Here is a 12,449-nt window from a genome sequence, read left to right as displayed (position 1 = left end):
TTACACTGGTCACGGAGGAAGATGCTCACCATAAAATGTTGGAGGTCTTACAATTTATAAATGCTCCAAAAGAAATAATGACAATAATGGTACATGAAGTTCTTTTGGACCTCATGCACCGCATGTGGCAACATCCAGGTACGGTACCCCCCCAGTCAATAAAAAGACAGATGCTACCTACCTGGTTCAACAAGCCCCAGGTTTTCAAAAGTCAGCTGCCCCACCACTCTCTAGTTGTGGAATCAGCTCAGAAAAAGGCTAAATGGTCGCATCCACATTCTTCTGCCTGTCCTGGTAAGGAACAGAAAGCATTGGATGCATTGGGATGAAGGATTTCCCAAGGGTCCATGTTGATATCGCAAATTGCAGCATATCAATTATACATGACCCAATATAATAGAAATCTCTGGAAACAAGTCCAAGAGATTGCGGAGACGCTATCACAGCAGCAAGAAGCCTTGTCCTCCATCCTACAAAAAGGAATGATGCAGGTAAACATGAAGTCAGAGCTACCTACGATTCTTTTGAAACAGCATCTAGAGTCTCAGCATCGGGCATAAGTGCTAGACGTTGGGCCTGGCTTAAGGCCTCAGACCTATGCCCGGAAGTGCAGGACAAACTGGCAGATCTACCCTTTACCGGAGACAACCTCTTCGGGGATAAGATCCAGGATGCAGTAGCCCAGTTAAAGGACCATCATGAGACCCTGCGCCAGTTGTCAACTGTCTCCACAAATGTTCCCTCCGTAGCCCACAGCGCCATGCGTAGAGAACCCAAGAAACAATTCTACAGGTCTATAGGCCACGCAGATATTACCCTCCTGCATCCCGTGCACGACCAGCTCGGGCACCTCAAAGGGGACATGTGCGCCAAACTAGAATATCTAAACCACAGCCAGATCCACAAGCTGGCCCTGCGTCTGGATTTTGATTCTTTCCCAGAGAGCAACAGCCATATTCCAGTAGGGGGCTGCCTGTACCACTTTGCAACAAATTGGCATCCAATCACCACGGACCAGTGGGTACAGTCCATCGTAACCTGTGGTTACCATCTAAATTTTTAACAAATACCCCTGGATTTCTCACCTAATCCATCCTGGAGTTGGGACGACCACACAGGAAAACTCGAGTCAGAGCTCTCAACCCTTCTGTCGGTCAGAGCCGTGGAACCAGTTCCACAGAATCAGCAAGGAAGAGAGTTCTACTCCATATATTTCCTTATTCCAAAAAAGACCAGCGGCCTCTGGCCTATTCTGGACCTCCAAGACTTGAATACATTTCTTCGCAAGGAACGGTTCAGGATGGTATCCCTGGGCACCATGCTTCCTCTACTTCAACAAGGGGATTGGCTCTGCTCTCTGGACCTTCAAGACGCATACGCTCATATTGCGATCTCCCCTCCTCATCCCAAATATCTGCGATTTGTGGTGGGCCACAGTCACTATCAATACAAAGTACTACCATTCGGCCTAGCCTCGAATGTTTACGAAGTGCCTGGCAGTCGTGACTGCGCAGTTACACAGCAGAGGCATATACGTTTTTCCATACCTGGACGACTGGCTCATAAAAAGCCAGTCAAAACAAGGAGCCCTCAACTCACTCGGTCTCACCATAAGGCTTCTAAACTCATTGGGATTTTTAATAAATTACCCCAAATCCCAATTGACACCGTCTCATCTTCTCTCCTTTATAGGAGCAGATCTAGACACGACACTGTCCAGAGCATTCTTACCCAACCTGTTCAACCTTGCCAGCTTTATCCACCATAAAAAAAAGAGCCTCAGCTGGCCAGCTACTCAGGTTGCTCGGCCACATGGCATCAACTGTCATTGTCACCCCTATGGCATGCCTTGCCATGAGAGTGACCCAATGGACTCTGAATTCCCAGTGGCGACAAGCTACTCAGCCGCTGTCGTCCATGGTACACATATCCAGCCAGTTTTGTCTGTCCCTTGCCTGGTGGACACACAAAGCCAACTTACAAGTGGGTCTTCCTTTCCAGCAACCGGCTCCTTAGGTAACCTTAACTACGGACACCTCCCACCTAGGTTGGGGAGCCCACATCCAAGGCCTTCAAACTCAAGGGACTTGGACAAAAGCCGAAGCGACCCATCAAATCAACTTTCTGGAGCTTCGAACGATGCGATATGCTCTTTATGCATTTCAGGATTACCTCTCCAACAATTGTTCTGATTCAAACAGACAACCAGGTTGCAATGTGGTACCTGAACAAACAGGGGGGCACGGGCTCTTATCTGCTTTGCCAGGAGGCGGCACAGATTTGGGCCTGGGCCCTGTCGCATTCCATTCTTCTGCGAGCCACTTATCTAGCGGGCACACAGAATGTACTGGCGACTGACTCAGCCGACGTTTCGAGCCCCACGAATGGTCTCTGGATCCCTCGGTTGCGAGCAGAATCTTCCACTGTTGGGGTCATTCGACCATCGACCTCTTTGCGTCCAGTCAGAACCACAAAGTGGAAAGCTGCTGCTCCCTGCACAGGGACCGGCATGCATCAGCCAGGGATGCCTTCGCCCGTCCCTGGAACAAAGGCCTGCTTTATGCGTATCCTCCAATTCCACTCTTAAGCAAGACTCTCGTGAAGCTACAACAGGACCAGGGCTTAATGATTCTCATAGCCCCGTACTGGCCGCGCCAAATTTGGTTTCCCATACTTCGCAACCTTTCTGTCCAGGACCCCATTCGCCTGGGCACGTCGCCCAACCTTATAACACAGAATCACGGCAAGTTACGCCACCTCTCTCTGACGGCCTGAATGTTGAAAGGCTGATACTACAAGCACTCAACCTTTCAAGTGATGTATCTCAAGTCCTAGTAGCTTCACGTAAGCCTTCCACATGGAAATCCTACCGCTCTAAATGGAAGGGCTTGGATCCTTTTTCTTGCCCCACATCGAGTCTGTTGGATTATTTCTGGCACCTCTCGGAGTCTGGTCTCCAGACATCATCTATCCGAGTGCACCTTAGTGCCATCTCTGCTTACCATCAAGGAATAGGGGATGCCCCGATAACGGCTCAACCCCTGGTGAGGCGCTTCACGAGAGGCTTAGTACAGCTTAAGCCTCCTCTTCGGCCACTGGTCTTGGCATGAGACCTCAATGTCATACTTGAACGGCTCATGCACACTCCTTTTGAACCCTTGCACTCCTGCAAACTCAGATACCTTAAATGTGAAGTTCTTTTCCTAGTAGCCATCACATCTGCTCACAGAGTGAGTGAGTTACAGGCCCTTGTGACCTACTCACCCTACACAAGGTTCCTCCATGACTGGGTGGTTCTCCGCACTCATCCTAAATTCCTTCCTAAGGTGGTAACTGATTTCCATTTAAATCAGTCCATAGTCTTGCCCACTTTCTTTCCAAGACCTCATGCTCAGCCAGGTGAGTGAGCTCTCCACACCTTGGACTATAAGCGTGCTCTTGCGTTTTAGTTAGACCGCACTACAGCCCACAGGAAGTCCACCCAACTCTGTCTCTTTTGATAAGAACAAACTTGGGAATGTGGTGGGCAAGCAAACACGTGGAAGGCATCGCATTCTGTTACCAGCAAGCAGGCCTTCCACTACAGGGATGAGTGAAGGCACACTCAGTCATTGCAATGGCAACGTCAGTAGCATACTACCATTCAGTACCAATTGCTGACATCTGCAGTGCTGTGACATAGAGCTCTCACCACACTGTCGCAACTTACTACTGCCTGGACAAGGCTGGACGACAGGATTCCGTCTTTGTCCAGTCTGTCCTAAAAAAAAATTTGTTTCCAATGTAGGAAACCAACTCATCCTACCTCGACCTGCTGTGAATTTCAGGCTGCCTCATCCTTGCCAATAGCACCCCAGTTGTTGTGCCTGTTGCACATGTTCAGTGCTGCTTGGCCTCATACATATGACTCAGCCTGTAGCTTGCTATTCACCCACATGTGAGAACTACCATCCTGCTTGTCCTGGGAGAAAGCAGAGTTGCTTACCTGTAACAGGTGTTCTCACAGGACAGCAGGATGTTAGTCCTCACGAAACCCACCCGCCACCCCGCGGAGTTGGGTTCACTTACATTTTATTATTTTATTTTTCGCTTGTACTTTTGCTACAAACGAGACTGAAGGGGGATACCTGCTGGCTGCAGGGTTAGTGGCATGCTGGGCATGCTCAGTGTGCCAGTCAAAGTTCTAGAAACTTTGACAAAAGTGTTCTGTGATAGGGCTCCATCGATGATGTCACCTATATGTGAGGACTAGCATCCTGCTGTCCTGGGATAACACCTGTTACAAGTAAGCAACTCTGCTTTTCCTAAGATTTCTCCAAGGGTAAGCAGGATGGCAGTCCTCCCATATGGGTGACATCATCCAATGGAGCTCAGCATGGAAAATTTATGTTAAAGTTTTTAGAACTTTGACTGAGCCTCTCTGAGCATGATTATACCATGCATTCATGTAGAGTCCCTTCAGTCTCTTCTTTTCTGCAGAAAACGTCCACCAAAAACTTCGTTGAAGTTGATTTTTCTTGGGTTGTTTTTTTTCGAGATCACACGGTTGACACGGGGACCCCTTCCGATTCTCCCTTTAGCTAGGCTTAGCAATGTTTATGGGTAAGTTTTATTTTGCAGATAATCCCAAGGGCAGCAGTGCGCTCAGTGCTTGCTGGCCATCGAGCACTGCCGCTATTAATTTTGATATTGCACCCCTTTTGTTTTTATGACAACATTTCCATGTCTAGGTTTATGTGGTGCCCTCAGCGCACATAGACTGTCTACCTCCACGATACATGTGTCCTCTGCCTGAGGGCATTGCATAACATCCAAGGCTTTAGCAAGTGCACCCAGATGTCCCTCAAGGGACATAAGATCAGACTCGGTAAGATAGAACGACTCTTCAGCCCGGAAAAGACCAGTCCATCGGTAAGAAAGGAACTCAGAGCCACACCACTGGATATAGAGCCATCGAAATCAGTGGTGCTGTTGGTGTCGAATGCTGCCAGAGATGCTGGAGATTGGCCATCTTCTACCCTGCCCCCCCCCCCCCCCCCCCCCCCCCGTCGAAGACGTCTGGTTCATCATCTTCAGCCTTAGCATTAGGCAAGGGACAGATCCTAGCATCAAGGGAAGCTGAAGAAGCATCTACATCTGTCCCCATCAATGCACAGTACCCAGCATGGGGATGCACCAGCTTCTGCTGTGATGCCTCCATGGTGAAGAGCACTAGTCCTCCATCCACACCCACGGTTCGCCATGGTCTCCACCAGTCTTAATGCCTGCCATCAATCCTAGTCTAGGTTCCGAAGAGGATCTGGTCACACTTCCTCAGTCCCAGTCAGTCTTGGCATTGGCGCTCTTTGAGGAGTAGCTGGAGAGGCACATGCAGATGGCAGAGGAGAAGGCAGTGCAGGGCTTCTGCGTCCCTTCTCAAGCCACTGCTAGAATCCCTGCACATGCTTATTGACATGTTACTGACATAGCCAGTGTCTGCATCCAGGGTACATAAGGGCCTGGAGTATGGAAAACATGAGGTCCAGTTGACCTACGATGTTTTCAAAATAGCATCAAGGGTTTCTGCGCAGGGATTGATGCCCATAAACTCGCACGGCTGCAGGCTTCAGATCTCCATCAGAAAGTGCAGTAGCAATTTGCTGACATGCCATGCAGTGAAGAGAATCTTTTCAGAAGTAAAGTGAAGGATGCGGTGGCCCAAATGAGACCACCATGTGACACTCCAGCAGCTCTCCATTGGCACCCAGAACCTGTCCTCCCCTGCTAATAAGTCCTCGAGGTCTGTCAGAGGAAGACTTTCTTCTGCCCAAGGAGATACTATTCTCTGCCTCCTCATCCCTGTTAGTAGCAGCTGGCCCATCATAGCTGTCCCAGGCAACAGAGGGCCCCCAAAGCCCCAGCCAGCACTTCAGTAAACTCCAGGTCGAGATTTTGACTGGATTGCAGGGAGCATAACCACATCTGTTGTACCTAGGACAATGGACCTTCCAGTCGAGGGAGGCTGTGGTTCTTTGCGAACCGATGGCCCAATGTAACCTCAGATGAGTGGGTTCTGGCCATTGTCCATGAAGGGTATAAATTAAGTCTATTGAGTACCTTGCCAAATTGGCCTTTCCCAAGTTCTTTTTGGGGACCTGTAGAGCATCAAGAGGTACTTCTCGCAGAGCTCTCCTCCCTCTTAACAGCCAGAGCAGTCCAGCCTGTTTCACTAGGGCAAAGAGGGTAGGGATTCTACTCCTAGTACTTCCTGATTGCAAAGAAATTAGGAAGACTCTGTTCATCCTAGATCTGAGGGCCTTGAACAGGTTTCTAAAAAAACAAGATCATCAAGATGGTTTTCCCTAAGCACATTGATCCTCTTCTTGCAAAGAGGGGACTGGCTATGCTGCCTCAATCTAAAGGAAACACACGCTTTCATCAAAATCTTCCCTGGTCACTGAAAGTATCTCAGATTCATGGTGGGAAAACAGCACTTCCAGGATCATCACGTTCTGCTATTTGAGCTAGTGTCAGCCCCATGTGTCTTCACAAAATGCTTAAACGTGGTAGTGGCACACCTTTGCATACTGGGATTCCATGTTTTCCCCTATCTGGATGATTGGTCAAGAGCACCTTTCGGGCAGGGATCGTGGAATCCATGCACTTGGCCATCCAAGTGCTGGAGTCATTAGTGTTTGTTAGCTCCCCCAAGTCACATCTCAGCCCTTCTCTGAAATTGGACTTCATTGGAACCCTGCTAGACTTTGCTCAGGCCATCGCGGCAGATTCAAGCAAGCCAGTAGGTTTCGGCGTGGCACGTGTTGAGACTGTTGGGCCACAAAGCTATATCAGTACATGTTACTTTCTTGTCACATCTGCACATGCGAAACCCCAGTGGACCCTAAGGTATGCATCCATGTCACATCGTCCTTCCGGGACTCCTTGTCTTGGCAGGTAAAATACAATTTGGAACAGGCGGTATCTTGCCAAAGTCCTCGGGTCTAAATTGTGGTAACGACAGATGCATCCATCCTGGGCTCAGGGATCTCATGTCAGTGGGCTCCGCACCTAGGATCTATGGCATGCCCAGGAATGACTGTCAATTCAATTTCTTGGAGCTTTGGGTGGTCAGGTATGGGCTTTCAGAAATTGGCTGTCCAACAAAATTGTGCTGATGTAGACTGACAACCAAGTGGCAAATGTGGTATGTCAACAAGCAGAGAAGTACAGGATCATTCCTCCTGTGTCAGGAAGTGGTCCAGATATGGTCATGGCCCCTTTCCCATGGGATTGTGCTCAGGGCCATGTATCTGGATAGTAAGGAGAATGTGGTTACAGATGGACTGAGTCTCTCCTTTCAGCACCACGAATGGTCTCTGGACCAAGGGGTGGTGAATTGGATCTTCCACCTGTTGGGAAGAACAGAGGTAGATCTGTTCGCAGTGCCTTGGAACAAGAAGATTCCTCAGTTCTGTGCCCTGTACAGGACACACAGCAGTCCAACCTCAGATGCCTTCGCCCAATATTGGGGCACATATCTCCTGTATGTGTATCCTTCAACTCCACTGGTGGGGAAGACTTTGTTGAAGCTTCACAAGGACAAAGGAACTTTGATTCTCATAGCCCCTCATTGGCAGAGGCAGGTCTGGTTTACTCTCCATCAGGAAACCAGTCAGACTGGGATATTTCCCCGAATCTCATCACCCAGGCAGGTTGCAGCATCCCAACCTCCAGGCCCTGTCACTCACAGCCAGGATGTTGAGAGGTTGATTCTATAACCACTCGATCTCTCGGAGGATGTGTCTCGGGTCCTTGTAGCTTCCAGAAAGCCTTCCACTAGAAAGTCCTGTGCACTGAAATGGAGGATGTTTTCCATGTGGTGTGAGCAAAAGGCTCTAAATCCTTTCTCCTGCTCTCCACAAAAACTGTTTGACTAACTTCTATACCTTTTGGAAACTGATCTCAAGACTAACTCTGTTAGGATTCACCTGAGTGTGACTGGAGCATATCACCATGCTATAGATGGTAAGCCCATCTCTGTACAGCCTATAGTTGTACAGTTTGTGCAAGGTCTGCTTCATTTGAAGCCTCCTCTAAAGCCACCTCCTATGTCCTGAGACCCCAACGTGGTTTTAGCTCAGCTGATGAAAGCTCCTTTTGAGCCACTGTGCTCCTGTGACCTGAATTACCTGAACTGGAAAGTCATATTTTTGGTGGCAGTCACTTCAGCATGCAGGGTCACTGAGCTCCAGGCCTTAGTGATTTATCCATCTTGCGCATGCACCCTAAGTCCTGCCTAAGATAGTGTTGGACTTCATCTTAACCAGTCCATTGTCCTAACATTTTTTCACAGTCCCCCTTCGCACCAAGGTAAATGAGCCCTGCATAGTTTGGACTGCAGAAGAGCCTTAGCCTTCTATCTGGAGCAGACAGAAATCCATAGGCTGTCCACCCAGCTATTCATTTCTTTTGACCAGAACAAGTTGGGGTTCACCCTTGCCAAGCACACAATTTCCAGTTGGCTAGCAGAATGCATCTCCTGTTATACCCAGGTGGGATTGCTTCTTGAGGGCGATGTCAAGGCTTACTCTGTTTGAGCCATGACAGCATCTGTGGCCCACTTGCAAGCAGTCCCCATGGAGGAGATCTGCAGAGTTGCAACATGGAGTTCCCTCCATAAGAACATAAGAAATTGCCATGCTGGGTCAGACCAAGGGTCCATCAAGCCCAGCATCCTGTTTCCAACAGAGGCCAAAACCAGGCCACAAGAACCTGGCAATTACCCACTCATTCACATCTCATTATTGTCTGGATAGGGATGCCTGATGCAACAGCAGGTTTGGCCAGTCTGTCCTTGGAAATCATTTGATGTGTAGAACCCAACTCTGTTCCCTTCTAGGGAATGTTATTTCTGTTCAGGTCACTCCCTCCCTCCTGTTACCAACAAAACATTGTTCTTGTTGTGTCCGTTGGCACCTGTTTTGTTGATCTCCTTTTTTGTAGCTAGGGATTCACCCATGTGTGAAAATTACTATCCCGCTTGTCCTCTGAGAAGGCAGAGTTGCTTACCCGTAACAGATATTTTCCAAGGACAGTAGGATGTCAGTCCTCACAAAACCCACCTGCTACCCCACAAAGTTGGGTTCCCACTTCGTGGATTTTGTTCTTATTTTATTATTTTAATCTTTGATTCTATAAGACTGAGGGGACCCCACGTGAATGCATAACATAATGCATGTTCAGAGAGGCTCATTCAAATTTCTAGAAACTTTGACATAAGTTTTCCATGCCAGGTTCCATCAGATGATGTCACCCATGTGTGAGAACTGACATCCTGCTGTCCTTGAACACCCATTACAGATAAGCAACTCTGCTTACTCATAAGTCTACATCTTTTCAACCTCATCTCATGACCCCTTATTCTACAGCCTTCCTTCCATTGAAAAAGGCTCACCTCCTCTGCATAGAAATTTTTGAGATGTTTGAATGTTTCTATCATATCTTGCCTTTCCTCTAGGGCATACATGTTTAGAACTTTGTCTATCACTATATGCTTTAGAATGAAGCCCAATGACCATTTTAGTAGCTAACTTTGGACAGACAGCATCCAGTTTATATCCTTTTGAAGGTGCAGTCTCCAGAATTGTACATAGTAGTACTAGTGAGGTCTCACCAAGGACCTATACAGGGGCAATATCCTACAAGCGAGCGAGAACAATACACCCTAAGAATCAAGATCTTTTGAAGGTTTCTTCTCCTAGTGAAATAAGATTGGACGGAACTGTGGGTGCACTTGTTTTGTGTATCATGCGCTTTATTTGTGGAACGTTTTACTTCATGAAATATGTATTAAAGCTAACTACTTGAAATTTAAGAAAGCTGTGAAAACTTGGCTATTTATTTAAATCTTTAAAATAGTTAAACGGTCATTAAAATCCAGGGGGATACAAATAATTCCCTCGGAGGGCACCCATGTGTACTGTGTTTTTCCGAAGGCTGTATGTTCAAAGGGATATGCATATAATAGAGGCTGCACAAAAAAGAACTACCAAAATGGTGCAGAGTCTGCCCCATAAGTCCTGCCAATTGATTCAATGATATAAATATGTATATCTTGTAGAAAAAGAAAAAGCTGGGGGTATGTTAATAGACATATGCAAATATCTCATGGATATAAATGCACAAGAGGCAAACATTTTACAGTAGAAATGAATTTTTATCAGAAGGGCTCTTGATATGAGTCTTGAAAGGGTATACTCAGGAATAATTTAAGAGAGAATTTGTGTGGTGATTAGACAAAACCTCCCAGGGAAGGCACAGTTGGTATCAGAATTGAAAAAGGCGTAGGACAAGCACAAAGATCTTAGCAGTAGGAAAACAAAGGTAAAGCTGAGATGAAGTATGGTATGTGGTAGAAACTGGATCTTTATGTGCTGTCAGTTTCCATATTTTATTTAGCTTTAAAATATTTAACACATGTACCTATATTTTAGGCAAACAGAAATTGCATTACAATTGCTTCTAGCCATGATGTTCAAGAACTTGATGTTTCTGGGATTCTGGCTACACAAATCTATTCCTGGGCTGATGACGAAATGGAGACTGAGACTAAAGGGTATATTCATTTATTTACAAATTTATACTGTCTTTCTAAATATGATCAGGGTAGATTACAGTAATAAAACATATATAAAATAAGAAATTAAAATATTAAACAGAAGCAAGTCAATAAAAACAAGTTCTCTACTTCATATCTTGTGATATGATATAAGCCATTCTGGAAAGCCAGGTTTTTAGCTCTCTTTTAAAGCTCTTTATTTCTGTTAAGGTTCGAAGTTAATCTGGCATAGCATTGCTTTCATGTTTCATAAAATGACCCTTATGGTTTTCTAGTTGCATCCCTAAGTTTGAAAATTTAGTTTTACAATTTTTTTTCTTTTCTAATTAAAAAAAAAAAAGTATTTACAAGAGCATAACTTTTTTTTTTTCCTCTGGTGATTGATATACATTTGTAGAAACGATGATTTTCTGGTGATACATACTCGTGATGACGTGGCAACTGTTCAGAGCAGTACACCTTATACTCACAGTAATCCTGGAACTCCAATCAATATGCCTTGGCTTGGTGGTACTCAGACAGGCAGAGGCGCTTCTGTGGTAAGTTATTTTACATTAGGCATCACTGACCCATTCTGTTTTGTCTGCTTTGAGGTTTCAAAGCACTAGTGTCACATTTTTATGTGACCCACCTAAGGACTGTTTTATAAATTTCTCTAATATTCAGAGAGAATTCTCTAGCATGTGCCTGTTCTATAGACAATTCTGTGTCCTTTTACTCTAGGTAAGTAAATGCTTCATATTTTATAGTGTTCTAAAATCAATATAGTAATTAATTATGCCATTCCTTCTGATTGCTTTACCACTTGTGATAATATGAAGGCCATAGTTAGTGTTTTAAAATTTTGCTTATTATAGGTAATATGTATAAAATATAGTCTATAGACAAGATAGTAAGCAGACTGAAACATGCATTGTTTTAATGTTGGGGATCTCAACTAGTGTAGTGCTACATTTTTGACAAGGTCCTTAGGTTAAATGCTTTGACATGGCGGTTTTCAAAGTTTCAAATCATATCACGTATCCAAAGAGAAAAAAAGCGAGCTCTTTAGTGATGGGGGAGAATTCACAAAGGAAAGGAGTTTGCAAGACATCTGGTCTTTGAAAGAAGATGTTTTGATTTTTGCCATGTGAACTGATTTAAAAATGTTAAATCACTTTTTTTTTTCTTTTTTTGTTTCTGGATGCTGGAAAGAAAATGAATTTTAATCTCTGTTCATCTTTGGGAAACAGCTGTTAAATTTTGTTTGTGTGTTATAGGAATAGTTACAACCTTTGCTTTAAGGAAGGGGGATAGGGTAACTTTGCTCAAAGGAAAGTGAAAGCTAGTTCTTAATGAACAGAAGAGCACTGAGCAAAGCAGTTTGCAGGAGAGTTGTTTTTGTTTTATAGAAAGTGGAAGCATGGCTTCCACCTTAGTAAGTACTTAGGTTTTTCAAATCTTAACTTAATAATCTATTTTTTATCCAACATAGATCTTGTAAATTAGCAACAGCAAATTTTACTTTGTTGTCAACTCTTATTATTAAACTAGATTCCAAAACAAAACATATATGTAATAGGAGGAAAGCCACTCTATAAATTTACATTTCCTAGAATACATGAACAGAATAATAAATAAAACCACAAAATCCCTGAGGTTTTGCAAGATGTAGGTAAAGTCCAGCAGCAGTGTTACATGCTGTTCAGTTTACTGAGTGTAACATTTGCCGTATACTAGTGGCATATGTGAGCATGAGATAGAAACAGCTACAGGCCTTGAGAAAGTAAATGCAGACTCTTAAGGCTAAGGTGGCTGAACTAGAACAACTAAGGGAGAAGGTGGTTCACAAAGTAAAGTAACTCCTATGCTG

General features: G+C 45.1%; 1 protein-coding gene across 3 annotated transcripts in view; it reads left to right on the top strand.

The window, feature by feature from the left end:
• The window catches only part of DMXL1 (Dmx like 1), a 692,618-nt gene that overhangs the window by 624,014 nt on the left and 56,155 nt on the right, over positions 1-12,449 (top strand). For all 3 annotated transcript variants that reach the window (XM_029570948.1, XM_029570967.1, XM_029570958.1), the window contains 2 exons: positions 10,473-10,594; positions 10,995-11,136. In XM_029570948.1, the coding sequence (XP_029426808.1) occupies positions 10,473-10,594; positions 10,995-11,136 (264 nt within the window). The remainder of the gene's footprint in view (positions 1-10,472; positions 10,595-10,994; positions 11,137-12,449) is intronic.

Source organism: Rhinatrema bivittatum, chromosome 1, assembly GCF_901001135.1.
Source record: "Rhinatrema bivittatum chromosome 1, aRhiBiv1.1, whole genome shotgun sequence".
NCBI classification, from domain to species: Eukaryota; Metazoa; Chordata; class Amphibia; order Gymnophiona; family Rhinatrematidae; genus Rhinatrema; species Rhinatrema bivittatum.
This window is presented reverse-complemented; position numbering and strand designations above follow the sequence as displayed.